At 44.1% G+C, this 15,697-nt stretch overlaps 1 protein-coding gene across 5 annotated transcripts; it reads right to left on the reverse strand.

Moving 5' to 3' along the window:
- Positions 1-11,248: 11,248 nt before the first annotated feature.
- Positions 11,249-15,620, reverse strand: LOC6587185 (RING finger protein unkempt). Of its 5 annotated transcripts, none has more exons than XM_026994847.1 (9): positions 15,559-15,620; positions 15,282-15,491; positions 13,817-14,236; positions 13,558-13,760; positions 13,146-13,258; positions 12,777-12,888; positions 12,475-12,597; positions 11,820-12,394; positions 11,249-11,747 (listed from the first exon to the last, which is right to left on the reverse strand). In XM_026994847.1, exons 1-9 carry the CDS (start codon positions 15,618-15,620, stop codon positions 11,550-11,552), a joined length of 2,016 nt encoding a protein of 671 aa, XP_026850648.1. In that variant the 3' UTR covers positions 11,249-11,549. The 5 variants fall into 5 exon arrangements, with proteins under 5 accessions (XP_026850648.1, XP_026850647.1, XP_002013049.1 ...); XM_026994846.1 differs by having other exon boundaries at positions 12,475-12,600; XM_002013013.2 differs by lacking the exons at positions 12,777-12,888; positions 13,146-13,258 and having other exon boundaries at positions 11,251-11,747.
- Positions 15,621-15,697: the final 77 nt, after the last annotated feature.

Genomic DNA, 15,697 nt, shown 5'->3' on the forward strand with positions numbered 1-15,697 from the left:
TTACTTGATTAACATTCGCATGAGCTGTTTCTCTGGTTCGACTTTTGCTTTCCCATATTCTACTTTGCAGGGATTTCTCGCACCTTTTGAACTCGGGTCCGCAGACTACAACTATTCTCCCGCCCCCACCTGTAGTCTTTTGTTGGGGCTTTTTGCGGTTGCACTTGAGTGCTGCTGCTGCGTGGTGATGCTTGAGTATTGACTGTGTCACTTATAAGCGCGAACAGAGGAACACGCTTGCCCTATTTGTCCAAGGAATTGTCACCTGCCAAACGGACGGACAGAGAGACAGACTCCCCCTAGATGATACAGCAGAACAAAGGGAATCCAGACCCTGGTTCATGATCTGTATCTGTATCTCAAAGTGCACCTGTAACGGAACTTGATCGGCTAGCCCATCGATGTGGCGACCATTATGGGATCTGCCCTCCCCATTTTGGGGCCACCAGCCACCAGAGGAATGCCAGGCGTAGCATAATTTCAACAAAAAACGAAAAGAAAGAGAACGATAAAAGAAAAGAAAAGAAAAGAAAAGGAACAACATTCAATAGCAATGAACGCTTGGAACGGCGGCAAAGATATAAGAGAAGGCAAAACGCCATCAACAAGATACACGGAACCAAATTAAAGATGAAGAAGCTGGCTCCGAGGCGGGGGCTGTGCCCGGCCAGGGCCAGAGGCTGCTGGTGTCAGGGGTAGGGGCAAAGGCAGGGGCAGGGGCAGTGGCAGCGGTAAGAGCAGCCAAGCAGCAACAACCATACCACAAAGAAGCTGGAGTCTGCAGAGTGCTGTGTGTGTGTGAGAGAGTTCGAGAGTGTCTGTGTGTCTATGTGGCTGCCACATAAATTTCCAGCTTCTTTGTATTGCGGCAACTCATTATGTGGCACAGTGTGTGTGCGTATCTGTGTATCTGTGTGTGTATATGGGGCGGAGCTGCTTAAGGCGCTCATTTGTGAATGAACACACCGTGAACAACGGCAGAGACAACGTGAGACGAGACGACGTGAACGGGAGAGGAGACCGATCATCCCGGGGCCCAGACAACAATCGCACCAGCACTTAATGAGCATGAATAAATGGCATCGACAGAGGCCCAACACCAACACCACCCGATCAAAAAGTATCTTGAAAAAACTCTCAGGAAAATACACACACAGAGCGAGAGACAAACAGATAGAAAGAGAGAGAGAGAGAGAGTGAGATGGGGAGCATCATAATCATGATCATATAGATCCGCGCTCTTTCGTAAATACAATAAAATAACCAAAAAAAAAAGAAGAAGATAAAAGGGCAAAGATTAGTTTCTGTAATTAGATTTGGTCCAGGGGCCCGGCCATTGATTTATGTGAATATTAATGGGACGACAGCTCTTTAGTGTGTACGTTAAAAAACCGAAATTGAATTTTAATGGCAACCTGTAGTGCCACCAGTAGACCAATAGAACCGGAAATGTCCAGACGATTCGCTGGCCAACAAACTGGGGAATGCCTGCCACATCCATCTAAGTATAGCCAGGGATTCCACTGGCAGATTCAGGGCCAGGCAGGGGCAAATGGTACGCCATTTTCTGTGCTTGTGCGCCATGGCGCGTCCTCTTCCAGCCGACATCTCCGTCTGCTTTTAATTTCTTTTAATGGAAGTTGTTAACATGGCTGCTGCTTCTCTTGGCCAACTGGCTGGGCCTTTGCCTTTGCCTTTGCCATCCCTCGCCGGAGTCCTCTTCCCCCTTTGGTGGCTGTTGGGGCACCACTTGGCTTCCCACCATTCCCACCGACGCCATGGGTTCGCTTTTGATTTGCTCTTTTTGTTTCTCTTACTCATTTTTTTCCCCTTTTTTTTGGTGTTTCGATCATAAAACTTCGATATGAAACTTGTATTTTTTGGTTTTCTTTTTTGAATGCACTCTCAGCGGATTCAGGGCATATTTCCTATACAATGGTGCTTCGAAAAATATGGAAAATGCTTAAAGAGATAAGAGAAATCTATGAAGAAGCCTAAACAAGCGAAGGAAAAACAAATACCAATTTTAAATTAATTTTAGTCCAAAAATATTCCAATATTTTCTCTCTAATCTATATCATATATCCAAAGGGTAGTTGGTTCCCTTGGAATATTAAACCATTTAAACCATTCTCCCATATTTATCTGAGTTTTCATAAATGTTTTTGTCCTTGCCTTCTAGATTTGACCTCTTTCCTTCTACCTTCTCTTTGGTAGTCATAATAATCTATAACCTATATTTAGCATCACATAGGAATGTATTAATTAAATAAAATATGCTAAAGAGCATCTTATAGTCGACACAACTTCTAAGTATACCCAACTATGCCGCTCTCGCTTGGGGTTCATTGAATTTTTAAAGTGCTTTATGGTCACAGAGCTGTTGGCTGCTAGCTGCTGGTTGATGGCAAGTTTGTTGCCAAAGTCTTTTGTTTCGACTGCACAACTTCCCATAGAGAAAGAGAGAGAGAGAGAGAGAATAAGCTGCTGGCCACATAATTAACCAGATAATGGCCATAACGCGTGCTTTGGCCTGTCGCACCGGTTTGTTGCTCGGTCATCTCCTGTGAAGGTCGGCTTCGCTTAATAACTAATACTAACTAATATTTACGAGAATATTTCTATGGTTTACGGCCCAACACGACGCAGTCCAAAGGGGGTACTGTGGAACCCCTTTTCACGGGGCAGGGCAGGGGTACCCACACACAACAATCACAACAGATCACAGTCCCAATTCTCATATCAGGCCAATGCTGATTTCGATTTGATTCCAAGAAGCAGGCACTCAATCATGCCCCGAGCTGTTGGCCTCTTGTTGTGACTGTCTCCGACTGCCCCTGAGTGCCTCCGACTGCCTGCCACTGCCACTGCGGCTGCTGCTCATGCTGCTGCGGCCTCATAGCGTGCGACAAATGCCACTAACGGTTTGAGGTCTCTAATGGATGTTGACATTTACGGCTACCAGGGATTTGGATGTGGATTCGTATTGGCTCAAAGGCGGAACGGAACGGAACGAAAGAGAGTGAGAGGCTGTTTAATTCACATAAATCCAAGTGAAATGCCATTGGGGAATTGCTTTAGAGATTGAAATTAGGCAAATGGACGGGAGGACGTGTCTCCGGCATTCCCTGGAATTCTCCGGCCGGCACAAAGGAGATGCCACTGAATGGGACTCGGGAGCAAAAAGGGGAAGGCGTGCAGAGTCGCCAGGGGCCATGGGCCATGGGCATGTAACATAAACATTCACAGAATAAAAAGGGTCTCTCACCATTACTCCCTATCTCTCTCTCACGCTCTCTTTCTCGCTCTCTGTCTACTCGTAGTGTGTGTACAAACATTTGTCAACTCTGGGCCTTTTGATCCTGGCCGGCACGAGAGTCAAAAAGTCGTAAGCGGCATAGTTATCATTGTGCCTCCCTGGGTCCATTGTGCTATCAGCTGGCAGCGATCGATGCGGTTTCAGGCAGCAGCAGCAACAGTCTCTCCGATCACCGTGAGTAAGCAGTGCTGGCTGCCCCGAGGAAGGGCAGATCTTGGCCACATGCGGCGCGTATTTGGCCAACAGTTGTTTTGCACGAGACAAAACCACAAAAATGCAGCCAGTATGTTCAACATTTTCCAGCCGTGTCGCCCACGCAGCCTATCCACAAATCAAACCTTCGATAGACATTGAAACATGCGGCTGGTGACGGACTCATTCCATGGATATTAGAGCGTATTCTAGTGACTTTTGCAAGGGATTTCTTACTAAAAAGTTACCAATAAATAACATGGGGATATGTAGGCCGAGATTTGATTTTTAAAACTTCAGTTTTAATAGGTATTCAAACATAAGCCCCCGATTCATTGGGAACAAATGGCATTCCCTTCCCCCCCTCATAGATGCAGCCAACTTCTTGCCACAAAGCCAAGCGGCAGCACTTACTTAAAATATTAAACAACAAGCCGAGCCTTTGCAGCAGCCCTCTCGAGCTTGAGAGCATCTTGAGAGCTAGGGCCAGGCAGACGAGTCACATGGATGCCCTCTCAAGTGGCCGTACAGGCGACAGGCACCGCGATGAGGAGCTCCTCTGGACGGACAGACAGACAGACAGCAAACATGCGAGTATGAGTATTTAAATGTGTATCATGGCGGTGGTCAAGTGAAGCGCATGCGTTGATGGACTTGAATTATATGCGACTTAAGCTCCGCTGCTGCTGCTGCTGCTGCCACTGCTGATGGTGCATCCATCCGCATGGGCATCGGCATCGGCAACGGCAGCGGCATCGGCATCCTCGGCAGCCAGTGCCATAAAAATTAAAAGTCATTATGGCCTGGAACAGCATTTAAGCCGTGGCAATATCATCGGTCTCTCTCTGGCTGTCTGTGTGGCTGTGGATATGGGGAGACCGTGGCACATTCCCACATTCCCACAGTCCCAGATCCCAGATCCCCAGGTCGCGGCTCTACTCGGCTCGAGTGTCGCTGGGCTGTCAGAAAGTGCCATGAGACGGCAGCAGCCACATGCGTCCACTTGGAGTGGGTTAATATTTGTTTGCTTTATCATTTTGAATTGACAGCAAAGTGGCGCTTGTTGCTCTTGTTGTTGCTGCTGTTACTGTTGTTGCCGGCTGCCCCAGCGGGCGGGCCGCGCCGAAGGCTCAAGTTGTTTGTTGTCTGCCCGCCGATTATGGAAAGTTGATGACCAACACAACTTGCAACAGCAAACACCAACAAAACTTCGTAGGTGAAACAACAGCAGTAGAAACACAGCCCTCCAGCCCTCCAGCCCTCCAGCTTCCTTCCAGCTTCCTTCCACTTCTTTGCCAGTTCTTTTTCAACTGCTTTTCGAGCTTAGAAAATCTCTTCTCGAAGGTTTTCAATTTCAAAATGCCAATACTCCCTTTTTGTTATGCGCCGCTCGTGGCTACATGCCGCCCCGGCCACAAAAACCGCAAGTGCGGAATGCAGCCACTGCCGCAGCCACTGCCACAGCCAGCCCCTGCCACCAGTCAAGAGTTAAGGGGGCTAAGGGGCGGGGCTGTGGCAACGACTGCCAGGCAACACTTCGTTAAGTTGAGGCCAACATCAACGTCAACGCCTGTGTTGGTTAAATAGATTTCCAATACCCTTTCCTTGGGCATGCACGTAAGCGGGTTCTACTTGTAAAGAGTAATATTCAGGATCCATTAGGACTATAAGTTTGTTTTGGAGACTGCCTCGATCTGCGTGGTATCCATGGTAGATCAGAATCTGTAGTAAGTGGTAAGTAATGAAGAAGTATAAGGATATGGCATCCAAGCAATCGGCCAACAGAGTATCAAGAGCTTCGACTCACCACAGCAGAGACTCATCTCTCTCGTCATTCTGTTCTGTTTTTGGGGTCGCTGTGCGCTCTCCTTCCTTTGGCTTTGATCTGTGGAGCTGTGGAGGCAGCAGCCAGCAGGCAACAGACAGCAGCCAGGCGGCAGGCAGGACCGTCTGCAGGGCAGGGCCCAAAGGTAGCACATGTCCCGGGGTCCCGCTGCAGCAAATTGAAAATTGATTTTTGAGCAGAGATGCTGCGCCGAGAACTGCCCCGAGTTCGTTGCCTAAGTCTTTCGTTGAGATGACGATGACTCAAAATATACGCCGCGAAATTCCCACATAAATTGCGCGCGTTGTCAAATTAAAAATGCCTAATGAGCCGATTGGAGCCGGCCCAATGCAAAAGAGCTGAAAAATGCATTAGAAGCAGCAGGGATTCGTCCCGGGACCCGGGTCTGCGGTCCTAAGTCCCCTCTTGTGGCACCGCCTTGTGGCACAGCTTCCATAGTCCCGTCCCCGAGTCCGATCCCCCAGTCAACGGCGGCGAAATGTATCGTGTTACAAATCACGGCGGGGCGTGCGGGCGGAGGGAACATCTCCTGCAACATCTCGCCAGCGAACAGCAACAGAAACAAGTTTCGAGTGGAAATGCGTGTAGCGTGCAGCGTGCGAAACACTGCAGAACATGAACACGAAACGACGCGAAAGCCCTGATGCCCATCCCGATCCCGATCCCGAGCCCAATGCCGAGGACTCCGCCTCCACTTCGCCTTCGCCTCGGCCACGGCCTGATCCCTGTTCCGTTCAGCAAGCGATCTGTTCTGTTCCCTGATGCTCTTGTACATGTCCATGTCCACTTGGCCAACATCTAAAAATAGTTGGTGCTGGTGCTACGGACGCATCTGCGCAGGGAGAGGGTGTCCCACAATCCGTTTTGGCCAACATGAAAAATGGCAACACTTTTGCGCTCATAAAACCTATTTATATGCCAGGCAGCTACCTAAGGGACGGTGCTGCCCCCCTCCCCACAGTACAAATGAAACGGGTTCACTAATATGCTCGATCGTTTCCATTGCAGTGTGCCAGGGCCACAATGCGCAGGCGCAGGCGCAAGCGCGTGAGATCTCCACGCAAGATCATCAGAAGGAGGGTAGGCAGAAGGCAGGCAGCAGTCGGGCCCAGAAGGAGCCCTTAGTCCGGGGGTCCAGAGCCCAAGTCCAGTTTGAGGACGGGACCACACAAATACAGGCACGCGTTCGCTGACAGAATAAAAATTGTTGCGCTTGTGTTTAACGCGCGAACGCGGCGATATCGCTGCCACAGCAAACGGCAACGGGCAACCGGCAACCGGCAACGGGCAACGGCAGTGGCTGTGGCTGCCACAGCAGAAGCAGCCAGATCGTACCTTGTTTCAAACTGGCTCCCTGCCTGGATCTCTGACTCTGTTCCTCGGATGTGGCTCTCAGGTTAAAGTGGTCGGGGAGGGAGGCCAGGCCAGGCCAGGACAGGGCAGGGCAGGGCAGGGCAGGGCAGGCATTGTCGGCTTGCTTAGCTATCACTGAACGATTATCGTGCATTTTAAAATTCTTACGAGTTTCTGGAGTTGTTGCTGCTGATGCTCTGCCTTCTGCCTTCTTTACCTTTTATACCCGTGTTGCCCTTTTCTCTGCGCTGCGCTGCGCTGCGCTGCTCTTTGTTGGGCCAGATTGGAATCACGCATGGGAACCAAGCGCCTTGGCTTTTGTCTTGTCTGCGGACTGCAAAAAAAAAAAATAATATAAAAAAAACCTAGAAAGGAACGATATTGTGTATGAAAAAACTGCAGCATTCTCATCAACAAATTAGGAGGCGGATATATAATAAACCACGGAGAGGCGAGGGGCGCTGGGGCTGGCTTTAAACACAGTTTTATTAATCTTTCATTTTAAATAGTAATTTGTATTTATCAATTTGTTAATTGCATAGTTTACATAGTAGTTACTCTCCTCAGCAAATGCCCAAATGGGTATCATTCGATTATTGCCCATGTACACATAGTAGGATCGCAGATGTTGTATATAGATTTGAGGCAGATGCTTTTGTTTTCTTGGAAATACATAACTAAATTGCTACACAAGAATTGTCTTGATAATAATTTGATAACGCTATCATATAATATGTTTATGTATAATACCATTTATGTTTATATATTTGTTGTAATTATATTCTCTGTGGGCATAACTAGTAATAATTGAATTTTTTTTGTGGGTTTTGCTTTGTCTACACTCTGTGGAAGGGTATTGGTAGTCGGAGTCTCTATTGTTTGTTTCTTTGTCATTCATTCGTCAAACACTAACACATATCCTACGCAAATTGATTGATCCCGCTGTATGCGAGTATATCTATATTTTAGTTAATCAGTTTTGCAATAACATACAACATTTGCAAACAAAGCGAAAGAGTCACGCTACAGGAAAAAGTCAGTAAAATATATTTTTGTAAAAAACTAAATGGGGGGGGCGATAAACAAAGTTTTGTCGGTCTTAAGATTTTATAATGTCTCAAGAATGCACTTTAAAGCGCATGTGATAAAAGTTAAATGTTTTTGGCCCCACTTCCGTCAATAAGTCCCCGATAAGGGTACAACTACGTCAAGAACGAACCAATGTCATTCCAAAAGAATGGTGCCCAATATCAGACAAGGAAATGAGTATTGCTCGTAGTATAATGGAATATAAATAATAATTACAAACTAAAGACCGACAGATTCGGCAGGAGAAACTAAAGCGAGCCTTAGCCAAGACACGAACCGCAAAAGAGGAATAATATCTATAGGGATATTTTTTTGTACATAGGTATATAAATATTCTATAGTATTTGTTAGTTTACCTATAGCCTATGACCTGTAGAGCTGCTTGAGGGGTTTGGTCTCAAATCCTAGTTCAGCATTTAGTTCTAGTAAAAGTTCTGCAAGTTCTCTCTGCTTAGTTCTCTGTAGATCTTGACACACATTTGCAGTCGGTATATTCTAGAAAAAAAAAAAACAAATTTCCTTTACACTTGTATTTGTGTCCCTTACTTTGTTGCTTCTGTATTGTGTGTGTGGGTGTGTCTGCAAAATTGCAAAATTGCAAAATTCCATTCAGTTAGTATTTTTGTTGTAGACTTATTCAAAATTCCAGACAGTACTCTCGGTTGCATATTGCTCGGTCTATGCGATTTCGTCATTAAAATTCATGTTCGGTGTCCAAAATTGTATTCTTTGTTTGCTAATTGCATTGATTAACTAATCAGTAATCAGGCTAAATCCTTAGTTTTCAGTTGTCTACAATTTGTTAAGTTGTTAATTTATTAACTAGATGAAACAGTTGGTAGCAAATATTTACTTATTGTTCTAATTTTAGTGAATTGCCTTTGTATTTTGTTGCTTTCTGGTGATCCATATTCCTTCTTAGATTGTGTTTCCGTCATCGTAATCTAACCCTAAACGCTATCTAATATTACAATTTGATATTTTAGACATTTATCGTTTTCTGTTTTCTGTTTCTACGTTTTTGTCAATGTGTGTTCCTCATCCTCATCCTCATACGATTACTCTCTCCTCTTCGCCTCTTCTGTTTTCTAAATGGAGCTGGAGCTTTCAAACATTATCTCTTTTTTGCTGAAGTTTAAGTTCTTTTACAATATGATTTGTTTTATTGCTGCTTTGCTGTCGCGAGTATGCGAGCATTACATATAAATATTTTGCTTTGTTTTTGGTTTTTTCGTTCATTTTTTTTTTTTGTTTTTTCATATATTTCTGGATCACATATTCAAGTAGTTTCAAAATCACATAAAAATCACTCTTACAGTAGCGTATACAAAATACATGCTTCGTCTATAAATATATAGATGTGTGTGTATTGGTACACACTATATATATTGTGTGTTCCCGATTCCTGGTTTGATTCTTCTCAGTTGAGATATCGTATCGCGTGAAAAATGGATTGATTGACATGTTCAAATATTGCCTTGCATTTGCATTGGTTGCTTTTCGATTCGAGGATAGAAGGAACGTCCCTTAGTCGTTTCGTTTGATATACCAGAGTATTCGTGTGTAAAGGTTACATAAACTATGATAGCAAAAGTGTTCAAACAGTGTCGGAATCGATGTGAGTCAGTGATATTCTCAGAGAGAGATTGAGAGGTATGGTATACGCACTGGTATTTGCGACTCAACAGCTCCATTATAAAACCAATTTCTCCATTCATATTTCTCCACCTGTGGTCTGTGTACGCTTATATCATAAACTATTAAAGCATTTACATTTAACACACATTTATTTATTGTTTTGTTATAATAATTTGTATTTCAAAATGTTTGCTTTTGGCCTTCTCCCTACAAAAACACAGTACAAACACACATAGAGATAAAAGCCTTTGCGCTGCGCTGCCTTTTCTAGTTAGCTTTTTTAATAATATATAATATACATACATATATTTGCTTTTCGTGTATATAGGGTTCGTATATATTCTTGTATATCGTCGTAGTTTTGCTTTTGCTTTTGTTTTTCCATAAATGCCTTTGCAGCTGCGATTCCAATTCATTCACAAGACAGTTTCACTTTCTTTTCGCCGTTTCCGTTTCGTTTCGTTTCGATTACATATGTAGTTCTTTCAAACTAACTAACAATACATTACATTTGCTCATTCAACTTTGTCGTATGCGACCAGTAAATTGCTCTTGATAACTACAATATTGCTGCACAAAAAAATACAATGGTTATTGAAGACGGTTTGTTTTTACATTAACTCTGGTTAACATTTTCTCTTTAAACTGTGTTCGATTCGCTGTATCGAGTTACATTTATTGTTATACTTCCTTCATCACAAATCTGTGTCCAAATGCTTCATAAATATATATATTGTAGATCTATATAGTATATTTCATATTCGTTCTTGTACCATAAGCCAAATGCTTTCAAATAATTCCATATATCTTAACAACTATTTTCTGACATTGACAATTTGTTTTGCGTTGCTTTTGCCTTTTGCTTTTGCTACATTGGAAGCGTCCATTGAGGGGGCTATGAAAATCAAGGGAAAATTGAGAGTCAGCTGCAAATAAGTACTTAAAGCACTAGAAAAATCACAAAGTAACCTAATAAGAGTACGAGTATATAAAGAATGTTGGTAATTTGTGTTGTGTGTTCGGCTATCCATATGGATTAAAAAGCCCTATACAAAAAATGAACATATTAGGGAAAGCGTTGTCGCATTCAGTTACAAATCAATTTTATGTTCTATAATTACTTTTTGTGCAGTTAAACAAGCGGGGAAATACATGTTCAGTACAGACTAAGATTTATGATTCGTGAGTTACATCAATTTATGACTGTTGGCCTGGGGGGTCATTTGCTTGATTATTTTGTTTTTGTCGTTCTCACAAGATTGAAACACACATACGAGTACATACTATATAAAATATAGTTTTGAAAATCGGCTTATATAAAATCACTGGTGGTTTTGTTGTTTGTTGCTGTTTGTTACTGCTGTCGCACGCGACATTACAATGTTAAATCTTCATTAACTTGATCAATTTGTTGTTTTCTATAAATTTGTTAATAGTCAATTGCTAAAAGTGTCTAGAAAAATTAATATACCATTATAGTTATCATATCGAAAGCCAATTACATTCTGTAATGGTTCCGCATTTCATAATTCTTTAGATAATACTAGTGAAAAGTACAATATGACTGAAAATGTGGCATATTTCAATACAAATTATAGATAGATAGACGAGTAGATATACAAAATAAAAATCAATGGAAAAATGAGAATTATTGCAAATTCGTGCAGTAGATTGAATACAACGAAAATTGAAAAAAATATATAATTATATAAGAGATAAGTTATAAGATACGATTCAATGTTAAACCATTTTTCAAATATTCCTGTAATCATTAGAAAAAAAAAAAAAAATTCATATTAAAATAGTAAAATACCACAAAGTAAAATATATAACTTAATTGTTAAGAGCAGCTAGCTAATTCAATTAATAGTTTGTGCCTAGTAATTGCTAATATTCATGATTAATTTGCATAGAGCTGAAGTATACATAACTCATTAGAAAGGTTTGACATATGCCTTCGATCAGAAGTTTCAACATTTCGCTTACAAAACTAAAGTTTTCTTTTGTGTGTCATGCACATTGTCATGCTGTTCGCGCAATGGGCGCGTGTTAATATCCGATCTCTCAGCCAAAGGGCCAGTTGTGGCCGCCCTGTTGCTGATTGAACATATTCTAGGTATGTGTTGTCATCACCGGCACCTGGCAGTAGGGGCACTCGGTGACCGAGCCGGCGCAAGTATTGCAAATGGACAAGTGATTGCACGGCTCCAGGGTGACGGTGCGATTGTTCTCCTCGCACTTCATGCACTTCTTTGCATTCTCTAAATATAATACTTTGTCAACCTCCTCTAAATCGGTGCGCAGCTTTGACTGAAAGAAGATCGAAGATTATGTTAAATCATCTCACTGGGTGCGGGGGGTTATCAGAGTCAAGTATATCACCTGCAATTGCTTTAATTTCTGAATGGACAAGTCTCGCAGCTCAGCCGGCAAGTTGAGTTGCATCTGAACCAGATCGTAGCGCTCCTTCCACTCCAAGGCTTCCTGCTTGGCCTTGTCGCGGTGTAGTTCGGCAATCTTTAATTTACAGACCACATCGTCATATCGATTGCTCAGCTTGTGGATCTGGGCGTTCTTCGTAAGCAAATCGTTGGTAATGCTGCTGTTGTTCTGCGACTGAAGCGATTGCAAGCTGAAAGCGTTCTTGGCCGTATTCAAGGTATTTTCGAACAAGCTGTTTCCCACCGAGCTGCTATTGATGTCGTCACGTATGGTATTCAATTCGGATATTCTGACCGATGGACTAATGGACAGGCCGTCGCCGAAGCCAGGGGACATGATACGCGATGGGAAGAAAAGGCTGTTGTCGTTCTGTGTGGCAGCCGAGAGCGAATTGCTTAGTTTGTTGGATCCGCCGTAGTTGAATGCATCCATGGCGAAGAGATTGGCGTGATTGGTTGGACTGTAGGTGAGCGAGCTGCTGGGAATGTTGACGGCAAAGCCACCCGAGTTGAAATCTGTCCAAAATTGAAGAAAAACAAACCCATTCGTTAGACATTAGCCAGGCACGTTCGGCTACTTGGATTGTTTCACTTACCATTAATAGAGTTACTTAGTGTCGTATTAGGAATGTTAATTGGCGCCGAGGAACGTGTTAATAAGCTAGTATTGGCCAGACTCGACGACAGTGAGTTCTCGCGTGGATCTTCCAGTGAGCAAGCTACTTGCAAAGAGTGAAGATAGATACATACATTTAAATTTGAGTTACAGTTAGGCGGATTTGCGGCATTTGCTGCTTTAGCTCTCTGACATTTTGTCCACAACCAACATTTAGAATAGGGAATATCTTGAATATATTGTACATATTTATGTCTTATAGGTTCACCCCAAAATACTCACAACGACTGTCCAGGGGTCGTGAGAAATTTAATAATTTGCTGGAATTTCTTGTATTTTCCAAAGCATCTACCAACATTTTATTGGTACTATTACCATGTTCAATGTTCAACAACTACGAAGAGAACGAAACAAAGAGAAAAATCGAGGAGAGCAATGAGAGAGAACGCCAAAGGTTTCTGTGTGGGATTGATTTGTTAAACAATTAGCTGATATGATCGTTAGCTGGATTAGCGCGGCTGTTGTAATGTTGTTGGTAATGTTGGGGTAGTATGGGAGGATTAGACGATTACATACACATAGATACACAGGATATGCATGAATGGGTTTGGTTTTTTACTGGTTGGTTAACTGGTTACTGGTAATACGTACATTATCGCCCAAATGGTGCACATCCCGTGGCTGTAAGTCGGGCAAGGCGTTGGAAATGAGGTCACGAAGCGAAAGTTCATGTTCCCACGTCTTCTCATCGGCCATTACACAAACTTGTTTTGGGTGGAGTGGTGGGAGTTATGGAGAAGCGACACAGAGCAGCACAGCGGCAAAGCGAATATTGATTGATGCATTGATATTTTGAGGGGTTTTTTTTTGTATAGCAGTTTAAGAGTTTTTTTTGGATTCGCGATTCGGATGGTGCGAAGCAAGTAAAAGACAAACAGAACATTAATTCAAAGGTATCAAAATATCTGTATCCCTATGATGGGCCCTACAGAATCTGGTTGTGGAGAACAGCGCCGAAAGCTTTGGAAACTACAGAAAATGCCATTCGAGGATCGCAACTTACGTTCGACATGGGCAAAGGCGCAGAATACGCTGCGTGGACAGTAGCCGGCCTGTTGTACATCGTTGCATTTGGTGGACTTGTATATCTCCGGATGGAACTGCTGTTCAGTGCGAGTGTGACAGTACTGGCAATTGTCGCCGGCCTCGCAATTTCCCGGCTCGCCCCATTCCTCGCCGTGCTTCACATTGGGGCAAGGTGTTGATCTGCAGAAATGGAAATACGTTAGATAGGAGTATTGGTTGGTATTCGGTTGACTCACCTGTATTTGAACTTCCTCGGCGATCGACGCTTGTCCTTGCTGTTGTGATACTGTGGACAGGCATAGCCTTGTCGGCACAGGCGTGGTGGACGCTTGCAAGGCTCCGTCTTGTAGTTGGCCAGCACATAGTTGGTGTCCTGCCATTTGGGATCTTCGTTCATCAGGTTGCGCTCTTTGTCCAGGGCATTCAGGGCATTGGTGCTGTCGAGGGTAATTTCCGCATTCTGCAAGGTCTCCAGCTCCTTGATGTCGTACACGGGTGGCCGCTGATCCTGCATTCCATGGGCAAAGGCGCAGTGCAGACCATTCTTGACGCAGTACCCCCGGCTGTCCGTGTCATGGACACACATACATGTCTTGTAGTAACGCAAGTGGTAGCGTCGCTCGGTGTCGCCAGCGGTGCGGTGCAGGAAGGGGCATCTGTGGATACGAGAGGGGAATTTAGTGACGTGCGCTCGGGCCCGGGCTAAAAATAACCACGCAGCTGTTTCCCCTCCTTTGCGTGGGTACAGGAGAAAGAAGCAGGAGAAAGCGCACACATATCAAGTCTGGGTCACAATGGCAGTTGTGCGCAGAAATTGTAATTGCGTATTATTCTTTGCCAAAGTGTATTCATACAGGGTAAGGAGCTCCCAGGAAACGCATTCTTGATGGTAGCATACTATGGGAAACATATATGCACTTGAAATATCGAGAGTGTAGCACCCCATTATGCATACACCTTGCGCCCAACGCTTGCTATCTCGCTCTCAAAGCTTCAACAAAAACTCGCCCTCACAATAACTGTACATTTTCAAGCTGCCGGGGAAAATCAAAATAAAACGAAGAAAACACGCAAAAGCGAAACGCAATAACAACAATGACGCACACTTGTAGCAGTTGTGTTGTCCGTATGCATGTGTGTGAGTGCGTCTGTGTGAGTGTCGGAGCAACAACCACCGCACAAGATACATTAAACTTGAGGTAAGGCAGACCAGAGTCACGCTCTCTCGCGCACACATTTTTTCACACACATATCGAAACACGCCTCACCATCCATATAATATACCTTGCCAGCACCACCACCAAGTCCAGGCAGCAGCATCCGGCGGAGAGACACAGCCCACAGGCGGATTAGAACTTCCCCTTCGCTCGCACAATTGCTGAAATCACTTTCACTTTTGTGGGCGACAGTGGCCTCGTCGTAGGTTACGCCTACCCTACTCACTCACACACACATGCACGCTCGAGCAGATACACACACACGCATTTGAATTTCGCTTTTTGCTAGACGCTACGTTCCCCCCACACACCCGCACCCAACTTTTTGTTTGTAAACACGAAGACAAGAGATACACACACACGAAAGAAGCACAAAGAGTAAACGAAAAAATACTACGTCGTTTCGCTGGCGTTGTCTCATCCCCAGATTCTGGTGCTGCTGGTTCCCAGAGGCGACGCAATTTGTAATGCCCAGGATACTTACTCGTCGCCTTCGGGACAGATGCCTGTGGTCTCATCGTATTTGGTGCAATAATTATCCGCACTGTAGTTGAAGGTGCCGTCGCGTTTACGGACGGGTCGCCGACGCCGCTGATTTTGAAAATGCCAATTAAAACATATGAACGGACGATGCTGATTGCATTTGTGCTGCAGGAACGACTGGCACTGCTCCACGCGGAACTCCTTCAGGTAGCTGCACAAGTAGAACAATTGCTAAGCTCAGTTTCCACACTTTAAGGATAATTGGGTGGTTTATTTACGTATAATGATTGGGTTTTTCTTGTTGTGAAGACAACAGTAGCTTGCTCGTATCGTTCGCCATCTTTGAAGTGCAGTTATCGTTAAGTGCAGTTATCGCGGGATTATCGTTCAAATATACCGTCCGACACTCAAAAATAT

The sequence above is a fragment of the Drosophila persimilis genome, unplaced genomic scaffold (assembly GCF_003286085.1).
Source record: "Drosophila persimilis strain 14011-0111.01,24,50 unplaced genomic scaffold, DperRS2 tig00000000-arrow-pilon, whole genome shotgun sequence".
NCBI classification, from domain to species: Eukaryota; Metazoa; Arthropoda; class Insecta; order Diptera; family Drosophilidae; genus Drosophila; species Drosophila persimilis.